Raw genomic sequence first — 22,010 nt, 5'->3', positions numbered from 1 at the left:
TTCTTAGCATGGTAACAGTGTTTTCACATTTTGATTTTTCAAACTTCTGCTTGGTGTTATGCAAGTTTTTTTGGTGCCCATATTTAATGCACTACTAGATACTTTGTGTGTCAGATTGTAACCCCTAACATGTATGTATGAGGTTAGCAATATAACTCTTTATTTCTCTTGTGCTGCCAGGGAAGCTTTCTGGCAGTGCTATGTTTACTAAGTACATTTTTGGATTTGAAGTTATTTATTTTAGTAGATACATGTTTTCCTATGCAGATGTTAACTGCTGTCTTCCTGAATTAGAACTTGGTCTCAAAAACTCAGAGAAACCCAGTATTACTGCTGCGTATTTTTCTGTAACCATTCTGACCTGCAGTAAGACAGTAATTAACGGCCTTGAAATGTTCACATGATATTACTTACAGTACCATGAAATAAAATAGTCTGAAACTGAAATGTTTTAGGTTTTGAAGATTAAGAGCTCTGCTGTACAAGTAAAGTTTGTATTCAACATCACAGAGAAATATCCTTCGATTGCCTGCAGCATAAACTGCGCCTTGGCTGTGCATTTGAACAAACAGCTGCCTGTGTTAATGGGTGGCGGTCTGGTGCAAGATCATGCCCTTGTCAGTGCATTAGTGGTCGACCTACAGAGTTGTGTTCGCTCTAGGATGGATATCACCAAGGAAACTCGTGTGTCATGACATGTTTCCACCTTCAGCAGTGAAAAGCCCTGCAGTGCGGGAGAGGTGGACATTTTAAAATGTAACACAACAGGCGCACAAGTCTGCAGCAAGTCTCTCCTTTTTTATTTTATTTACATACTTTCTTAATTTTTCAATTTGATGAATGATTATCATGTATTTGTTTTTATATTTCCACATACGTTATGGGTGGCCTTAATAATAATTGTATAACTATTACATTTCATTTAACCTTCCACTCATCCATTCCTGCATCTCCCACCCACTCCTTTATTCATTCGACACACTTTTTTTCTCCCCCTCTAACTATCCTCAATTACTGGTTGATGGTGGGGATTTCTCTTCCCTGACAGACACAGACAGCTGTCAGTGCACCTGAGAAATAAGTGTATATGCGTGTTTTTGTCTAATTGTTTGTTTTGTGAGCAGCTGTTTTGACTGCCTAATTTACAGAAAAGTGAAATTTTGATTATGAAAAGCTGAAGCCCTTCAATGTTGCCCTCTGGCCCTCTGCGTCTGGCATGTCAAGTTTTGTGAAAGTCAAGGGTTTGTTCACAGTGTAAGGTACTGAAAATGGGTTGTAATGCATTTGTGTATATATATATATATATATATATTTTTTTTTTCTGACTTTAATCTCAGAATTCTGAGATTAAAGTCAGAATTCTGAATTTTTTCTCAGAAAAGAAGGAAAAAAAAGATGTGCCCACTTTTTTTTTCCAGTGGCCCTAATCCTCTTCCGTATATAATAGCATGTAGCATGCATAATCTTGAAATCGGGAAATTGGATTATGAATAGTAAACTCACTCAGTTACTCAGAATGTGGTTAATTATAATACACTTCATTAAAAAAGGGATTTTGTAAGGTATAGCCAAGCTGTACAGAGACATTTCTTCATTGTGTTTATATATGTATTTAGTGGCACTGAAGAAAAATTTCAAGCTTTAATAAAAATTCTGAAAAGCAAAACTGTCACACAGTAGCAAAAATAGGACTAATACACATTATTAAAATTTGTGGGATGACCAGAATTATTGCGATTGAGACAGCAGTAAAACTACAGTAAGACTGAGTAAGTCTGCTATGATTGAATACGGTCAGTTACATGCATCCTGTTTCTAAAAATATGGCAAATAATTGTGATAAATCAAGGAAATGCAAAGAGAAATCTGCATAGACCACTTTTATTCAGAATTCAGGAAAAACTTCATAGATTTAAAACAAAAATCCAGAAATTTCCCCACAGATGGAAACAGGCTTAACATAAAAATGATGCAGGTGCTTAGAAACCTTTCTTTCATGCAGAAATAATCAGAATAAACCAGTTTAAGTCAGAGATGAGTCTTGCCCATCAGTGCAGAGTAACTCTGCATTATATGTCTGCATTTATAATGGAGTTATTTGCGGACCTTTGACAATTTGTCTGTGACTGACAAACTGAGGGACTTGTGCAATCATGATTAAAAGTGATCACCAAGACGCTGTTGGAACCAGCTGGTTGCCCGTACTCGAATCAATTTGCAGAATACAGATAAATATGATTCAATCAGTGGATGAGTACTGTCTGTCTAGTGATTCAGGTTTCTGTCCTATTTTCACTGTAGTGTGACTGAATAAATACTTTTTATTGCAAGTTATATTCACCCATTGAAAATGGCATTCATACAGTACTTTGTTCTACTTATACATATTAAATTGAGCAACTTTGTCAGCTGGTGCCATTAGATCTGTTCATTACTTAGCTTGTTAGATTTTCTCTGGGGCGGGGCAAATGTGCAAACTGTCACACTAATAACTGCACATTCTAGTGTTTCCACATCCCCTCAAGAAAGTGTGTCTTTTCATGCGGCTGCGTTTATGTGAGTGTGTGATAAATCCTCGAAGATGCTGAGAGTGGCCTGTCTGGGTGGATCAGTGCCCATCAGGATCAGGAATCATTTCACTGGATCTGCTCACTGCTATCACGGCTCAGGTCCTAACGAGGCAGCACAGCAGTACTGCAGTAGTATCTGCGTGCCACATTTCCTTCAGCCTGTATGTCAGCAAAACTGTCTCTGCAATCCAAGTCCCTCTAAGTCTCAATTTGTGTCAACAACAGCTTGTCAATTGGACAACTTTTGTAATAAAAAGACATGTCCGTGGGACGATATTACAGATTCCAGATCGGCTGCAACCACTGGTTCATTTAATCACTACAGTTATCAGAGAAAATATTCTTCATTTTAATGAGCAAATGCTGGCCTACAGATTTGCTTTTAATCCTAATATATACATGTAACATCCACTAACATATTTGGCACTATGTGAAATGTGCGCTAAAAGCAGAATTCGCTGATCTTATCTGCCGCAGTGACTCATTAGAAGCAACATTTTCTGTACTAGAAAAAGTCTGCATCCTCATTTTTATCACAGAGATTCACATCAGACTCGAGGAACAGGTTGAGTTGAATCACAAAAGGAGGAGGTATGTGTATGAGATGTATATGAATGGACCATGCGACAGGCATGATATGAGAAATATATTCAGAATATTAAAGGCAGAATTTCAAAGCTTCTGTGTAAATAAAAATAACTTGTGGCATCATTTTATAGCATGCAGGCACTGATACATGTGCGGGCTTCTAAAAAATGTGTGTTTGACTGTCTGCGTGCGGGCTGAAGTTTCAAGGCTGTCTTTAAGTAGGTGATTTCCCCATTTTTTGTCTTTTATCCAATCTTCACTGTGATCTGTAGAATTTTCCTCCGAAATAGTAACAGTGCACCGACAGCACCACTTTGATTAAAGTGGAGCTCAGAATTACAGGGCCCTTTGTAGAACATCTGGCTCAGAAGCACCCTGTGCCTGTAAATATGACTGTAACATTCGTCTGTATTTAATAAAAAAACTAGTACCTTTAGTCCGATTTTGTGCACCGATGTCTTAGTGAGTATGCTGATTCATCATAATACAGTATTTCAACTGTCAGTGTGACAATCCAATAACAGAGCGCACAACCCAAAACTTATAATTACATTAAAAAAATAATACATCAACTGCGACATGTGCCCTCAGTGCAGAATAGCAACTGTCACAATCAATGTTGACTGAAAATGATTTTAATATATATATATTTTTTTATCTTTTTGTCCAAAACTAGTTGAACTAGACCTTCATTATCTCCCGATTAGTCATTGAGATTTAATAGTGGTGGGAACTAGTGCAGAAATGTGCATTCCACTGAGAAGTAGTTGATGTGCTGTCAAGCTGTGTGTGTGTGTAAAACTATATTTGTGTGAAAAAGACAAAGCCTTGGTCATGCAAGGTGCTGTAATCCAGTCGGTGACCTCCAGAGCCTGCTCGCTATGTGAATGTGTGTGTGTGAAAATGTGTCACCAGAGCCTTGCTTATGTTTGATGGTGGTCTTATCCACCCGATGACCCTCTGAACCAGATGGTGTGTGACTGCATGCCTGTGAGAGTGTGTGTATGTGTGTGTGTGTGTGTGTGTGTCCCACCTCTGAGCCTCCTGGCACTCCAGTCAGTCCCCACACCCACCAGTCCTCCAACACCACACACCCCACTTCCCGCCCTCCTTCATCCTTTCAGTTGGGTGTGATCACATCAAAGCAAAAAAGGGAGGATTACAGGTTTGTGCCCCAAAGGAAGCTAGCATCCCTCTAACTGTAACTCTCTCTCGTTCTCGCTCTCGTTCTCTCTCTCTTTCATTCCTGCCACTTTCCCAGTGGGGCCCCCGTAATCCCTACGGTGTCAGAAGGTCAGGGGACCGTGTCATGGATAACCCACTGGGGCACATATAATACAGCTAATAGTTAGCTAACATGAACATAAAGACAGATCCAAATTTTTTTATCTTCTCTTTTTCCCCTAGGCTCTATTGTTCATTTTTTTTCTTTATCATCTTTGTTTTATTTCAAGTCGTAGTAAAAACCATAATTCCCAGCAAGAATGGGAGTTTTCTGCTGTTTAGAAACACTTGTATATGGCTACAAGTGTTGCTGAACAGTAGACAAATGGTTCAACTCCTGCTTTTAAACATAAATTCACACATACGCAAACACACACATGCAAATAGATAAGATCGGTATGGCGATACAACTGGCAGAATGGACTCGACAGTTGTAATGACGCTAATAGTGCACTTAGTCCTGGCATTTGTTTTATGTTGGGTCAGTGCGCGACACGCACATAGCCTTCAAAACACAAAGAGAAAAAGCAAAGCTCTTGTTTTGGATCAGTGTTATTTTATGCTCTACTTTTGCAGCCGTGGCATCTCGGCCCTCATGCATCTGTTGAGCAAATGTTTATGATGCGACGCCGCTAGCAGGTGTCACTCTAGTCTCAGATCAGTTTTCAGGGTACGGTTGGTCCACTGTGGATGTAGGCCAATTGAAACTATTGTTTCCTGTTACTCTTGAAGAGTCTATTGGACCGTGCATCTGTCCTCGAGGATTTTCATAACATTCCACGTCAGGGTGCAGCAGCAGTGTAATGCACGTGTGCAAATTCGTCTCAGTTTCCAGATAAATTGAAAGAGTTGTTTAGGAGAATGGATGTATGGTCACTGGTCGCAGTGAATGCCAAAAAGTGCGTGAAGTTTTATTCTGGGTTCCTCACCCATCTTCATCTATAAGTAGGAAAGGAGCCTCTGCTGAAACAATTCTCCAGTCTCGATTTCAGATAAACACTCGACCATCTGTTAAACGGTCATGTGGCCTTATTGCAACTGTGTGACAATTTAGTGACAATTCACCAGATGCATTAAGATTTTTCAAAAGCCATGTCCAGCTAACTGAACTAAAATGAGTTACTTGCCAGTGCTTGCCTTCTCTTTTGAGAAACAGGAAGCTGCTCAAACTGGACACAGCTATAAGATGCCCTGTAAAGCCCAGGACCAGTGAAGTTCACTGCTGCATTGAACATGTATGCATTTTATTGTTAAGATTGTTGAAATTACCACAAGGTTCAATATTTGGCCAAGTAATTTCCTTCCAACAGCAACCCACTGCTTCCCTCAGCACTCATGCTAATGGGTGCACCTTTTAAAGTCAGTATGGCGTCATGAACTTCAATGAAGTGTAGAAGCACTGGCAGATTTTCTTTGTTTCTGGCTGGTTTCTTTACAGTTTCCTTCAGAAATCCTTCCTCAGAAATGTTTCATCGCTACATTAATATTAGTAGTGTGGATGCCTCATGCCATTAAATAATCTGGCTACCTTGCAGACTTATTCTGGGGTTTGGCCTTAAGGACAAGAAGCCAGACTCTAGCCTGGCTGTACTTTTTTCAAGCACCAGAAGTTGTAGGCAGCAGAGCTTTAGGCAGCTTCTGTTGTTCCACATCAGTATTAGTGCTGTTCTCACAGCTGAGTAACATGTTTCCATAAAGAAACTACATCTAAAAACTACAATCTTCTACAATATAAAGGTGATATATATGCAGGCTTAAGCAATTTCTTCTTATTTTTTCAGGACTGATGTAATTCAAAGTGTTAGCTTTTGGTGGTCATGGTTTATCATGCCGTCCATCATAAATACGGTGCTTTATATAACACAGAGACATGGTAAAGTTAATTAATCATCCTAAGAAACCAGGAGTCTGTGGATCCATTTCTGTAATCTTAGAAAAAGATAAATATTTTTGTGTCATAAAATATGCACTAAGCATATTTCAAAAACACTATAAATGTTTCTGATTCATCAAATTAAGAAATCTTTCATGAGGGCGAGGATTAGAAATAATGTGTCGCTCTATGAATAACTATGTATGAAAGGAACATCTGTCAAAGTATAATTAATTATTTCATTATAGTCAAATTAGAAATCATGCCCACATAACGTGCACTGCTTAAATGGTCTTAAATACATACAATAGCCGAATTAAGTCCTAGGCTCTCCAGTCTGATTACACAACATGAAACTAACACAACCAAATCCCACCCTCAGCTTATGAAACTCAATCCAGTTAACACACTTTAGCTCAGCAAACCCTGTTTTTGTAACAAACTATTGAATCTAAATTACTGCCTGTATCTATATTTTACTGCGAGTAATAAGCATCGTGTCATGAAGAAGCATTTTTTAATTATTTATGATTTCATAGTTTGTCACACTTGTTTCAGATCATCAAACAAATGTTAGTATTAGACAATGATAACCTGAGTAAATACAAAACACTTTTTAGATGATTACGTTCATTAAGTGTAAAACCTGCAAAGCCAGAACTGCAGTCGAGCATTTGAGATAACTGGTAAGGAGTTCATGTTTGGATCAGTTAGAGCGAGTTATAGGAGGTCCTGAAGAAGCAAAGCAGCCCAGACCATCACACTACCACCACCCTGCTATGATGTTGTTTATATGAAATGCTGTGTTTTACACCAGATGTAACTGGAGTCAAACCTTCTAAAAAGTTCAACTTTTGTCTTGTCAGCCCACAGAATATTTTCCTAAAAGTCTTGGGGATTATCAAGAATATTTTTTTTGGCAAATGTGACATTAACCTTTGTGTTGTTTTTGGTCCGCAGTGGTTTTTCTCCTTTGAGCCCAGTCTCTTTCTTATCACTGAATCATGTAGACTACACTAACTGAGGCAAGTGAGGCCTGCAGTGCTTTAGATGTTGCTCTTGGTGCCACTGTTCACAATTTAACAACTGCATTTTGTATTTCATCTGGTTATCTTTGCCTAATAGTAAAGCTTCTTTGATCTGGAACGTTTAAGTGTGACAAATATGCAAAGAAACGTAGATCTCCAAATGGGCCAAATACTTGTTCACAGCACTGCAGAGCACAATGAAGACCCCTGCGTGGGAGACACTTGTCTGATGGTGATCCCGGGCAATCTAAAAATCATTTCAGTTCAGTGACTTGTAATAAAACAAAGATTCACTAAGACGCTATTAGGAAACTGAGCCCTCATCTTCAATAGCTCACAAGCTTCAGCTGGGACAAAAGCCTTTGTTGGGACACAGAGCTCACTGCACAGCCTGTAGAGACATCAGACTAGTTTATGACAGACGGGTCAGCAGGGGGCGGGCGGTGGGCTGAAAACATACATATAGCTTTAATTGTACTCATGGCAGTGTGCATGAAAGTCTTTAAAGCGCTGAAGATAAGTGTGCATTGTTTGTAAAACTGCGAGCAATCAGGGAGACAAGACACACACACAAACTTCAGTGAACCCCTAATGTGAGACCCATGACCTGGTGAAAGGGGTTTTCTAGGTGTGTGAGAGAGTGTATGAGTGTGTGTGGGTCAGGGTTGCCAGGCACAGTATGCCACCTGCGACTGGAATGAAGACTAAAGGAGTGGGACAACAGAGAAGAAGATGCACAACACAATGTGACTGTGAGTGCTACACTTTCAGTAGACAGGCCCTACAGAGTGCTTTACATCTTATGAGTGAAATATCTTACTGATGGGCAAAAAAACCTCCTACATTAGAAGTTGAAAAAATAACTAACTAAATAAAGAAATGGCACCCTCTGCGACTGTCCTGCCCACCTAGTTAGCAAGGCATCAGTTTGTACTGCCTTGGTAAAAACTTCTCTCGTTAAAACTTTTCATTTATTTCTTTGTTTATTAGAATTTCCATTAGCTCAGCTCTAAAGTGTAGCTACTCTTACTGAGATTGACTTTAACAGCAGTAAATTAAATTAGAATTGAATTCCAAACTTGAAGTTTCAGTGGCTTCTTGAAGGAAACATTTGATGCAGATAGAAGTCATATACTGTAATCAGTCAGTGTGCACTGTATTTCCAGCTAGTCAGTAGTAACTTGAAGTCTTGTATGTCCTTGTTGAAAATCCTGTATGTCAGGAACTACATTTAACTACATACTCACATCTTTTATCGGTATCAAACATCTAAATTGTCAAAAGTGAAACTCTGGGAGCTTTCAGGTTTTTGAAAGGAGGCTGTGAAAGCTCTGTGATTAGCTTAATACATTAAAAAGCCTTTGGAAATGACCAAACTCCAACAACGCTCTGGTCCTGCCTTGGAGTATTTGGGATGTACTGACCGTTCTGTTTGAATGGACGGACGAAAACATCGTCCTGGAGGAGTTGTTGCAGTTGAATGAATGCTTTTATACTTTTTTCCCCGTGAAAATGTATCAAAGGAATACATTGTAGCTTACCATATAGAGACTGACCCCAGAGAGCGAGAGAGAGAGAGAGAGAGAGAAGACAAGGCTTCTGAGCCCACCATCACATCAAAGACTGTCACTAAAGATTTTGCAAAATATACATTTTTGGTCCATCTGTAAACCTAAAACACATGTAAGCTGTTTGAAAAAAAGAAGCATATTTATGAATTTGTGTATTCAAAAGCCCGGGCATCATGAATGGTTGACCAAAGCTTCAACTCTGATATGTGTCTGAATGATGTAAACCCTCATGTTCTATAAATGTGTGCCAATTACCCTCTTACCAGCTTCAGCGTACGTGTTCTCCGCATCAGCCTGAGTCACTCTTATGTATCTGGAAATCTCTGTTTCTCTGTGTGTTTATAGTGACTTTAACTGATCTCTTATCTAAATGCATCAGTAAACCAAGCCATGAGTCATTCACTGTAAGTGTCAAGTCACGTCTCACAGCACATATAACCCTGTTTCAAGGCTCACCTGAGCTCGCATGTTTATGTGCATGTAACAACACCAGGAACGCACCAAACCAAACCAAACCAAACAGTTTTTAATAGAATGTCACAAAATGCAACGCAAAAGCAATGTGAAAAGAAGAAAATCTGACTGGTTTATTGGGATAACAGCTGGTAGCATGAATTCTTAAGGCTCATACCATTAGACCTGTAGCTCTCAAACCGTGGACTGGGCCACACTGGTGTTGCAGAGAGCCATTCAGGTTGGGTGTCGATGGCTAGGCAAAAAAAATGGTAAAATTCAATTGAACAAGTATGTATTTTTGTATGAAAACTGGTTTAGCCAACTATATTTAAGCAAAATTTTAACATCAGTTCTAAATAAATTATCAGGTGGGTGGCGAGGCTTTTGGCTTCTGAAGCATTGCGTGTCAGAAAAAGACTGAGAACAGCTGCATTAGAACAGCTGCATTAGAACAGCTGCATTAGAACAGCTGCATTAGAACAGCTGCATTAGAACAGCTGTAGAATAAGTGGAAGCAGTTTAACCTGAAACAGTGGAAAAAATGTTGGTAATGGTAATGATGGACTCTGAAAAAGAAAACGTTTCAGCCAGGTCCCATCACAGATACACAGTAGCATATCCACACACACTACGGACAGCTCAGTGTGTGTCTCTGCCCCCTTTGACGCCCCTCCTTTAACCTCCCACCTTTTCTTCAACCCCTCCCCCTCTCTCTCTCTCTCTCTCTCTCTCTCTCTCTCTCTCTCTCTCTCTCTCTCACGTTTTCCCTCTATCTCTCTCTCCCTCCCTTGAATTAAGTCCATTATCCCAGCCCGCTCTGCCTCTGAGCAAGTCTACTCTGCTCAGCTGCTGCGAAAACTCCGTGTATGTGTGAACTCCTTGCATGCATGTGTTAAGAAGAGTTTTATGTGTGTGTACAGGCTTGTGTGTTTTTGTAAGTAGAGCTGAAGTGCAGCCGTTCATCAGTGGAGCTGACTGCAGGCAGGGGGAATACTCAGATCTCGCTTTGCTGCTTTTTAACTTCACTTACTTACTTTTTGGACTTTTTGAAGACTCACTGGACATATTTTGCACCACAGTGGAACTCTGCTGTTATTCTCTTTCTGTTCATGCACCATTCCCATAACTGGAAATAAATTATTTTTTTCTATTTTTTTTAATCAGATTTCTTAAAAGTATTTTTCAGGTATTTCCACCTGTTTAGCTGATCTCAGCTCTCACTTTCTGGACTGGTCAGTAACTGTTTTTTCATTACTCCATAACTTGTCTTATCTTTCTTGCTTAAATCAGATATGAAAAATCTTGGGAATGGGTTTTTGAAAGCACGCAACAAAAACTGAAAAGGTTTGTGTTCAGTGATTTCTGCATATAAGTAGAGGAAAGACTATGAGAAAGTAAAATGAAACAGAACAGTGTGGTAACAATGGATACTGTCTGCGCTGCCAGAGGCATGTTGGGCTCAGGTGGATGCTGATCCCGACCTGGAATGTTCTGAACTCCTGTGGAATTTGGTTCCCCTGGAAACGGATAGGCAGGTAAGTTAATTTGGACTCTGTTCCAGTAAGATCACCATTTAAGTCCGTAAAGTCAATAAAATTAGTTCAGTTTAGTGAAAGACACTTCCAACCACAAACGGACTTAACTTGTAGATGAAGTAATAATGAAATCATGACTCCTGCTGTGCCGTTAAGTTCCCGGTTCCCTGAGCCTGCTGTGCCTGTGACATGACCACCACGTGCAGCACTGCTTATCCCGCACCACTTCAAAACTAAAATATCTTTCTAAAAGTCATGCCGATGACATGTGGGATTTCTCTCAGAGTGTTTACTTGAAATCTGCTCTGTTGTTTCATTTGAGAGAGTCAACTGAGTTGTCTTTCCTCTGGGAACAGTTTGGAGCAGATCCAGTCAGGAGACCAGAGGCTGCTCTGTAAGGTCTCGCCTTACTGCTGCTTCAGGGCTTTACACAGCCAAATGGATAGCTACCAGGGACCAGCAGGCTGCCCTCGCCTTAGTGACTCCTTCATTATCTCTTATTTCAGAGTTTCTTCCATGAGATGAGAGATTTAAGCTGCATGACCGCAAGGCAATTTTCCCACAGTAATTAAGCAGATTTCTTTCTTCAGTAGTATCACTCCAATCACCTCTTCCCATCCCGGCGATACAGGCAAAACTGGTGAAAGACTGAAAAGTTATCCATCCTCACAAATGAGACCGGTATGAGCATGAGCATAATTAGTGAGGACAGCAAACACCCAATTAGCAAGTTTTAGTGACTCCAGTTTCAATATTTATTTTTTCCCTTCACACTCTGAATAATAAGAATAGTCAAACTGAATAAATGCTAGCCATGGGGTTTGTAGACTGGGAAGTTTTCCATTTGTGATGCTGGGCCAAATGGCTCAGGACCAGCGGACTGCCACAGCATCTCCAGCTCCTTCATTCACTTACACTCTTTTAAAGGGACCCGAGGACTCTGCTTCAGACTGTTTCGCTTTTCTTTCTCAATATGTTTCAGCTTAAATCCCATAAAGACCGGTGCTCACTTTTGGCTTAAAGCTAGGGCTTACTTTGTTTCTGTTGAGTGTGTGTGTGTGTGAAGCTTCACTTTGCTTCTATGACTAGCATTGCCCAAAGACTTAAAACACTTCAAATAAGAATGAACTTCTGAGATGCTTATTAAATTCTTTTGTAGCCTTCATATGACTCAGGCTTGTGCCCTTTTTTCCTATGTACTTTAAAAGTTTTTCAACTCAACTTTTAGTTGTAATTTTTTTACATTTATGGGCCATTTATATCATAATTATAGCAGAAAACCATCATTTCAACTTACTGCTTTTTCACTATAGGTGGTCTGTCTTTATGAATGTTTATTTTTATAGTTATCAAGGGAAATGAAGCGCTGCGCACCTCGTTGTCCTTCCCAGAAAAAGCAAAACGCTGTCATGCTTCAGACCAAAGCGCTGTCACAGCTGTATTCATGGTTAAAGTCACAGTTTTGCATGACTCTTGTAGAATTTGTTTGTTAAAGTCTGCAGCATTTACATTAAGCAACGCCTCCCTGCATCACCCACACATCTAAGACTTTCTGCTTCCGTGCTTCTTTTCATTCTTGGAAATGGGGCAAAAACTGGCAAGCCAAAATTTTTCAGTCAGAACTGAATCAAAACACAACTGTGCTTTAAAAAGTATTCTTTAAATGCCAAGGTGGTAACTTAGATTGGAGGTCCACGATTTGACATGCTCACTATACTATGCTACTATATATTGTACAGATGCATTCGGTCCCTGGATGGGTTCACTCTAACCATCACATTTACACCCTGAATACCATTTCCTTACTAGTGACTTAGCTGTCACTAGTTAATATTTATCCTTTTAATCCGAGAAAAATAATGTGACACAGACTATTAGTGCTTTGCGTTCTGACACGTATTATGATCACTTCATCAATACATGAGTCAAATTTATTGCAAAACAATTTCTGAATTTGATTAAAACAGCAGTAAATAACCAGAAGGAAAACAGCTGGTGGCATAACATTTGTGCTTCCAGCTTCAATTCTTTTCAGATGTGTTTTATTATGTCAAAATGACATGTTTCAATGAGAATGCAGTTAACTCTTTTATGTGGTCATATGATTTCAAAACTATAGACTTTATAGTATTTCTGGAAAAACATCTTGGTTTCTTTGGAAAAGACTTATCTGTTCACCTTACCAGCCCTCTTCTTAACCTTCTTCTCGCTCTTTGCATCCATCCTCTACTGTCTTCTCTCTTGCATTCCTTCCCTTCCTCTGATTTACTTCCACTATTTCACAATTCAGCAGTACACATAATTATAAATAGCCATAGATTAAAGGAGCTGCATTGTCAGTGATAATGGGAGAGAAGCAGATCTTTCTCTGGACTGACTTTTAATAAAGGCTTTTGTGTGCCAACATATGTTTTCCATAGCACTGACTGCTTTCCTGCATTCAGTGCTCCACAGAAAACCAATCAAATTAGATAGTATAGATGGGAGGGGGACTCATCACCGTGATGATAAGCAAGTATCTCTTTCACAGTGAGCCAAGTCTTTTCTTAAACCTGACCGAGTTGGGGAGCTAAAAATCATAAAATAAGATGGAACTATGGAAAAATACATGGAACTCCTATGCTGTTCTCCTGCCGTATTCCTCATTCATATGTAAAACACACTTTGTAAGAAACAGAGAATTCAAGTGAGAGCTTTGAATTACATACGAACTTTAAAAAAAAAATCTTACTGTATTCTCTTTCACCCCGTCGCTCGTCCCATCTGTCGCCCCCTTAGCAAATTAACTGGTGCAAAAGCCACCAGTTACCTGCTGTTACAGCTATTTTGCTCTGTAAAGCTCTCCCTCCCCTCCTCACCCTCTCCACTTATTCTTCATCATCATCCATCCATCCCTCCCGCTTTTCATTTCTCACTTGCAGGGAGGCTTAGACTTATTGCTCACAGGCCAGGGAACTCTTTTTTTCCCCTAGGGGAGAAACAATTGGCTCCTTTCTCTCCATCACCTCCTGCCTCACTTGTTTCTTCTCCATTCCTCCCTCCCTACCTCTGCTGCATTCTCCTTTTTTGTAAGACTGCATGCATGCAGGCTGGCTGCAGGGTTGAAGTGCAGAAATGTCTATATCCTGTTGTTTTGTTCACTCCTTTCCACGTTCTCTCTTTTGTTGTCTTTCCCTGCCTTTTCAATTCTCCCCTCCCCGTTCTCCCTCCTTTTAGACTTCTAATTCTCCTTTCCTCTCCCTTTCATTCACATTGCCTTACTGCTTCATCCACAATTCATCTTTCAACTCTTTTCACACGTTTTCCTTGCTCTGCTCCTGTTGTGATTCCCCTCTCTTAACCGGCCTCTCAACAACTTCTTGCCTCCTGTCTCTACATCATTTTGTCATCTCTTCATTCTTCCCTCTGTAATGTTTTTATTTGTCTTTGCTTCCTTTTCACCTACCTGTCTCTTCATATATCTGACCCTCATTGTTTCCCCCTCTGGCTCGGCTTGCTCTTGATCTCCACTGTGACCTGTGGCAGTGGTGGTCTACAGGTTAAACTGCAGATATCCATTTATTCATTACTGCATACAATACAGTAAAGTTGCACTCTAACCCCACTCTGAAAAAGCCGTTTCACCCTGGAGGCGGGCTGCTTTGTCTGCCCATCTCAATTTACTCTGGTTTTGACAGGACAGCCTGCTCCCCCCCCCCCCCCCCCCCAGAATCTCTCTCTCTCTCTGTCTTTCTCTTTACTTTTAATCCATTCCCTCTTGGCATGCTGCTGCTCCATGTCTATTGAAGCTGAACTGAATGCAAGTGTCAGCGGCCCCAATGGCTTTTTTTTATTATTAAGATCCATTATGGAACATGCAAGGACTTTGTGTTTGCCTCTGCATGTGCATGCATGTGTGTGTGTGTGTGTGCTGAGAAGGGCTAGTTTTTTAGGTGGGGATATATTCTCCTACATCCTTGTTTATGAATACATACAAACGTTTGTGTGTGTGTGCCTGCTCACAGGGCTGTGATGTGATGTGATGAAGAGGAACAATAATAGACTCTTCAACTCATGAAGAGTTATAGGATGCACACAAACACTGCAACACACAGCTCGGGGTGTCTCGGAGGAACAATGGGACCAGTCGTTCCTTTTATAGCAGCCAACAGGAGTGTGAGGGTTTCGCTGCTCCTCTTGTCGCTTCCAGGGAGTGTGACGTGAATTGCGCGCGTGTGCGTGCTCGCTTCTGTTCTTGTGTCACGTAGCTGCAGCTGATGAGAGTGCTGATGTCCTTCCCCTTGAAATACTGCAGCATCTTTGCAGTTCAGTGCAGAAACTTGAGCGTGCATAGACATGCAGCCTTGTGCTTCGGCCTTTCTGTTTCACAGACCTCAGCACAGTTTAGTGCTCTTGTGATCACTTCTTTAATGCTAGCTGGGAAACTTTGCACTCAGCGAACATCTGTGAAATCACCCAAGACCTCTTCAATTCGAAAACAGCGAGTTAAAGTAGCAGATAGCAGGCTGTGCTGGGATATAGCCTTGCATGTATGCTTTTGTCCATTCACAAATGTGCGTGTGTTTAGATACTGGAGGCTATGTGAGAGTTTATGTTCCTGTTAAGCTGTGTCTTGTTGTGTTGTGGCCTGGGAGCCATGAGCTTATGAGAGCTCTCCTGTCTCTACGCTTCAATAGCTCCATTATTCATAAAACTCTGTGCCAACAGCGCAGACGGGTCTATGTCTGTATAGTGTATGTGTGTTTTCTCATCTTATGTATATTGTGCTTTAAAGTGATTCTTTAGTTTTCAGTGATAACCAGGAATTTGAAACTAATAAGAAAGTTGTTCCAGCTTAGAGCAAAGTGCGTATTTGAAAGCTTGGCATGCTTTAAATATGGCTGAGATGATGTTGGTGATGACAGGCCTCACTCTGTTCACACAGTCATCCTCGCGGAACGTAGACACAACACCTCTACGTACACTGAGGTCAGTGGCATCCCACTACAACTAATGGCTGACAAATCTCAGATTCTGATATTAAACTTCTGCCTGCATCTGCAAGCCACTTTACAATCCAAAATCAACCCATATGTGTCTGACAATCAGTATCATGTCTGTTGTTGCAGATGCCTAGTCTATTCTTCCCACCTTATTGTTTCTGTAGTCGTAGAAAGGTGAGGAGGGCTGTGTACAGCGCCATGCTGCCAAATCTAAATTACTCCAGGGAGAAATACTGCTTCTTCTTTTTCTTAGTTGCTCTGACTGATATCTTTTTCTCTCTTGGATCATCTTTTGTAGTTATTAGTGGAAAACAAATGTTGTATTCCTTTATAGTGCATTACAAAGTCAGCTGATTTGGCTCTAGTTGAAAACATATGGCTAGCAATAGACTGCAGTTTAAATATATCCACAAATCTTTTTTGGCCTTACCCCTCATTTAAAGTATCCCAAGCAAAGAAAGACACTGTTATTTTACGTCTAATATTGCCCCAGTCAAGACAGGGAGATCTAGTCTGCAGTAAAGAGCAGATTATTATTGAACAGCTGATTTTATTGCCAAGACACAAGATGGGTTTTTATAGAGGGTGACAGATGAAGGGAAGTGAAAGAGGTAATTGTTAGAAGGAGGAAAATAAGTAAAGATTGAAAATGAAAAGAGGGGAAAAGCCAACTGTCTGCCTGTTACTGAGTGCCAACTGTGAGGTGCAATATAATAAAGGAGACTGTTTCTACTGAAAGGCTTTATTGTTCCTGCTGCCTGCAGAGTCCAAAGTACTGAAAGAGAGGTGTGTGTTCACTGCGCACTTTTTTTCCCTTTTTTTTTTTGCAGCACAACATTCATATAGATGTAGGACTACAAGCCACTGACCTCCCTCATGCTTTGGCATTGACAGTGCCGTAAGATGTTATTGGGGAATTTTCTGAAACAATAGCAAGTCTGTCTCATTAATTTCCGCAAATCCAATACATCAGGAGACCGAGAAAAAAAAACCATTATAGAAGCCATGTGTAAACTAGATTGGGGAAAAAGCAACACTGTAAATCTCTAAATAACTTGTAATTTCATTTATCTATTACTGTGTAAGTCAATATTGATATCAGAAGCCAACAGTCGCTCATTTTGTGAGGCTGGATTCGCTCACAAGTGACACTGTTGTAAGAACTGATGTGCTCATCCATTCATCCATCTTCATCACTGTCGGCTCATTAGTCCCTCACAATGAAGAGATCTCATTCAGTGACACTGTCTGCCAGTGTGGAGGGAGCGAGGAAGAGTGTGAGCAAGCAAGCGAGTGTGTGAGTGCTGGATGCGTATATGTGTGTGTGAGCTGGCAGTGCCACAGACATGGAGAGTTTGCGCTTGGCTTGGCAGTGCGCAAAGCATATCTCTATCTCGCACACACAGTATTCATCACACAAGGTCAGAGATTATGTGTGTGTGTGTGTGTGTTTGTGTGTGCGCGCGCGCTTTGGATACTGTCCCTGAGTCTTGCTGTAATGTGAAGAGATTATAGTGTTGCCATAATGGAGGCTGGCATTAGCATAGCCTGGCAGGAGCATCAATCTGAGTCTGACTAAAAATACCTCAGACAGCAGTGTGTGTGTGTGTGTGTGTGTGTGTGTGTGTGTGTGTGTGTGTGTGTTTGTGCATGGGGGCATCCCTGGCATAAGCACACGTGTGCTAGCAGTGCATATTTCTAAATTTGTTACTTCTCTGTCTTTATTTTCAGGTCTATGTGTCCATGTTTAATGTTTATGGCCCATCGTTGATGTGAGAGTTCAGCTTGATCATCCTTCAGAGTCCCAAGAGAACGACGTTACGCTGATTATTGAGACTCTAAAAAGAAGACTGGAAGAGAAAAAAATAGAAGCCAACACTTTTTCAAGGATCCTTCCAATAAATCCTTAAAAGGCCGGTCCCTGCTTCTGTCACACAGATTCTGAAGACTGAATCAGAACCAGGACACAACTATAGCTTCTATTAATAAATTAAAACTTAAATAAATAAATTGACAGACTCCGCTTTTGAAAGAAAGGAGTTTGCTTTACGTTTGCCAAGATGATGACTATGATGATGATGGTGGTGGCCACGATGGTCACCTGCAGCTCTCTGTTCCTGCTGGGGCTGGCCGCTGCCCATGTGTCCTCCAGCACCGTGACCCGCACCTCCTCTTCAGCTTCTTCTTCTTCTTCTTCTTCCTCCTCCTCTTCATCATCCACTTCACCGCGCATGAAGTTATCATATAAAGGTAAGAGCAAAAGCTTTGAGGATAAAAGTTCTGGTTCTTTCTAAAAAAAAAAGGCAATTTCTCTCTTCCACTGCCCGTAATAGTTAGAAAAGTATCTACACAAACCACACGCACACACACACCCCACTTTCTCTGTTTCATGTAATATTCAGCTTTATCCTTTTGAAAGTATATGCAGCTGAACAGTAGCCAACTGTAATTTGTGGCTGCTGTGATTCACAGCCATAGACACACACACACACACAACTTAAACACACACACACACAACTTAAACACGCAGTAGCACGGTTTTGTGTTTCATCTTGGGTATTGTATGTTAGAAGAAGGCAGCTCAATGCCCAACACAGCCACATAAACCAAGCTGGTAATTACAGCCTGAATGAACTGGCCAAGGCCATGAAGCTGGCTGCAGACCGTTTGCACAGCTGAGACATATACCCGCCTGAATTTGGGCTGAAGGTAACTTGAAGCATTTATTATGAGAAGACTTAAGACTATTCTAGTTTTATTTGAAACACAAATGACAAATGAGTGTCAACAGTGAGAGTTTCTTGGTTCCTAATTAGGCTGTAGGCGGTTATTAAAATACTACTTTGACATAAAAGTAGAGTCCTATAAACAATTTTAGCCACTTTAGCAATGAAGCTAAATTGCTGATGCCTTTCTGTGTGTTTGGTAATGGTGCTGTTGTTAGGATTTTAGCAAACATAAACATAATATGTTAAACATTAAAAACAAGCGTTTCACAATGACATGCTGTACAGCTGATCTATCTGAGAGTATATTAATTAATACTACATTTTTTGTTTTTAGTTAGCAATGTAGCATTAAATGGCATTTTTGACTGCTGCTTTTTATTGAGTAGAAAGCATTATTACTTGTTTAAAGGATGAAGTAACCATTACTTAACTCAACTACTTAAAGTAGATTTGGGCTGTCAAATAATATTTTCTTGACAGATATTCTGTACCAGCGCTCAAGAAAGGAGCAGTAAAATATTAAACACCAATACACTTGGATCTTAAAGTAAAAGTAACTGCATTTAGCAGAAGGCAGGTATCATACGCATGTTTTTAACACACTATGCCCTCAAGCCCAGGGTTATTGCCACCACAGTATGGTGGGGCTGAATAAAAGTCCCTGATGTCATGCTGGCGGCTATTGGGTGGCGTCAAAGACTTAATTAAAGTTATAAATTCACATTAGAACAATGGCAGACTAATAAAAGACATTTTAATGTCGAAGTGAGGAGGGCTTTGGTCTTGTTTTCTTAAGCTCCCAGTTTGAGCTGAGCACGTAGGGGAGGATGTAGTCCCTTTATTTCTTAGTTTCCTCAAGCCAAGAACACAGTTTTTAATTCTTTTTTTTTTCCATTAAGCTTGGGGTGACTATTATAGTTTAAATTTACAAATACAAGCTAAATTTTCCTGGGCACTGTTCCTCTAGAACTTTTTCTTGCCAGTTTGGAAATGGTAAAGACATTCAGTTTTTCCACTGAAACTAATATAGTGTCATTACTGTCAGAGGATTTCATCCTGCTCGTTTCACAAGTCACTGGCCTTAGGACACAGCTCAGAAATATACTGAAATACATAAGATGTTGAGGGTTTTTTTTTTTTAGCAGCGTGACTTGTGGAAGCCCTGTAGCCAACTAACTGATGTGGATCTGAAGACGCCGATGACAGCTTTGAATGCAAAGATTTTATGATTCTTTACTTACTTTCTGAAGAACATAATTAATAAAAAAGTTTACTTCGCTATACAACAAAAAAGACAAGTAAAGAACAAAAGACTGGTCCAAAACTAAAGCCCCTGCAAAGTTATCCGAGTTATCTCTTTTCTGTATACATATAAGAACATTTCTCCATAAATACAGGCAAACACATTGGCACCTACACACTAACACAAATGCATAGGCGGGTTCTCCCATACTTAATATCTTTATCTTTAAGTTATGTGGAAATCATCGACTCATATCAGTGTTTGACTGAGGTCCACCCTGTAAATCTACATTTTCAGAGTTGCAGCAGTTCCACGGAGTGCGACGGTTTGAGCTGGAGCGTTCCTGCTGCTTTAGTGCCCTGCTGTTGGATGAAGAGAGGGGTCGACTGTTTGTGGGAGCCAAGAACTTCCTGCTGTCTCTGTCGTTGGACAACATCGCCAAACAAGAACACAAGGTTGGCCAGAAACAACCCCCAAAACCAAACTTGTACAGCTGTAAAACATGTGGGAGTGTGAGCGGTCTGTTGATCAAAACTAAGTTACTGCTGCTGAGATTTCAACATTTTCAACTCTGTGTTTTAACGGTTATGAGTAGATTTAATTTTAGATTCTCATGTGCACAAGGCTTTTTAAAAAGTTATCCATAAAATAAGGAACTGTTTTATAAACACAGCATTTTCCCTGGTAATACACAAACCATTACCAGAAGAGATAAATCTCAACAACTCCAAATACATTTGCCATGAAAATATTTTGTGACCTTTTGTTAACTATCTTAGGTGATTATACTGGCAGAAGATGAAAGTGAGTCATTCTTACAACCACTGCAACATTGTTTACTTTCTAAGAATCATTTATTATTTTGACTCACAAAGTTAGTCACCTGTGGTTTGTATTCTTGCATTCCTGAAGGAAATATTCAGAAGTGTGGAAACATTTTTTACAAACACACCCTTTAGAAAATAACATCCGTGCACATATGAGTCTACTTAAGTGTCTGACCTGAGGGGAAAAGAGAAGTGTTGTAGCCATAGAGGAAGGTAGAAAATCAAAGAGCTGGACGGAGATAAGAAAAAAACATTTATGCAAAAGAGGTTATGATTCATATCAAAAAGGTACACTTTGTGAGGCCTTTGCCTTTGGAGTATAATCAGAGCTGCAAAAAGACTTGAGTATACAGTACACACACTGGCAAAAGAACTGAAATGTATAGACACTAGAGTTACACACAAAAAAAGCCCACAAAACACATCCGTCCACAGCTGCTTGGAGTAAATTGCAAGTTTCTATCTGTCAGATATGAAACCTCTGTTGGTTTTAGGTAGATGAGGGAGTTTGATTTATGAGCTGGGTGTGCAGATTCACTGTAGCTCTCCCTGTTTTTTTTTTTGTTTTTTTTTTTGGGGGGGGGGGGGGGGGGGGTTGCAATGTTGTTGAATGGCTGCAGGATAAAATAGGTTAGAAAGAAAGAGATGGATCAAACTGTTCTTACACTTGATGGTTTAAGTCCTGATATTAGAATAGAATAGAATAGAATAGAATAGAATAGAATAGAATAGAATAGCCTTTATTGTCATTGTACAGAGTACAACGAAATTGGAGTGCCACTCCCTTGGTGCAAGTTTCAATAATAAATATAAATGTAAAATATAAAAAGTACAAAAAAAACAATCGTAAGTACTGAAACAATAGTATGTACAATATATACAGGATAGCAGCATTAATATAATGACAGTATGAATAGCAGCATAATATAATGACAGTGACGGTATGGAATAGGTTCAATTGTTTTTGTGCTTATTTACTACGGTGATAGCTCTGGGAAAGAAGCTATCCCTGAATCTGTTTGTCCTGGTTTTATGTGACCTGTACCGTCGGCCTGACGGTAATAGTTCAAACAGTTGGTTGCTGGGGTGAGAGTGGTCCTTGATGATATTGCCAGCTCTGCTGAGGTACCGAGAGTTTGCAGTGACCTCCAGGCTGGGCAGAGAGCAGCCAGTGATCTTCTGGGCTGTGTTATATTATGAGGGAATGCATCTCTGGTACACTCTAAATAATCTAATTTAGCCAAATTAAAAATCCAGAGTAAATTTACAAGATGGACTGATCTTTGTCTGCCTGTTTCAGATCTATTGGCCTGCCCCTGTTGACTGGAGGGAGGAGTGTAACTGGGCTGGCAAAGACATCACTGTAAGTGATCACACCACACGT

The 22,010-nt window shown here is 40.2% G+C and overlaps 1 protein-coding gene across 1 annotated transcript in view; it reads left to right on the top strand.

Moving 5' to 3' along the window:
• Positions 1–22,010, top strand: part of sema3b (sema domain, immunoglobulin domain (Ig), short basic domain, secreted, (semaphorin) 3B) — a 71,439-nt gene that overhangs the window by 31,856 nt on the left and 17,573 nt on the right. Inside the window, exons 2-4 of the mRNA XM_085258994.1 lie at positions 17,559–18,077; positions 20,097–20,254; positions 21,927–21,989. Coding sequence (XP_085115120.1) covers positions 17,888–18,077; positions 20,097–20,254; positions 21,927–21,989 — 411 coding nt within the window. The 5' untranslated portion in view covers positions 17,559–17,887. The remainder of the gene's footprint in view (positions 1–17,558; positions 18,078–20,096; positions 20,255–21,926; positions 21,990–22,010) is intronic.

The sequence above is a fragment of the Mchenga conophoros genome, linkage group LG20 (assembly GCF_057382185.1).
Source record: "Mchenga conophoros isolate Kocher_MC1m ecotype Shallow Benthic linkage group LG20, M_conophoros_male_GT1.1, whole genome shotgun sequence".
NCBI lineage: Eukaryota > Metazoa > Chordata > Actinopteri > Cichliformes > Cichlidae > Mchenga > Mchenga conophoros.
This window is presented reverse-complemented; position numbering and strand designations above follow the sequence as displayed.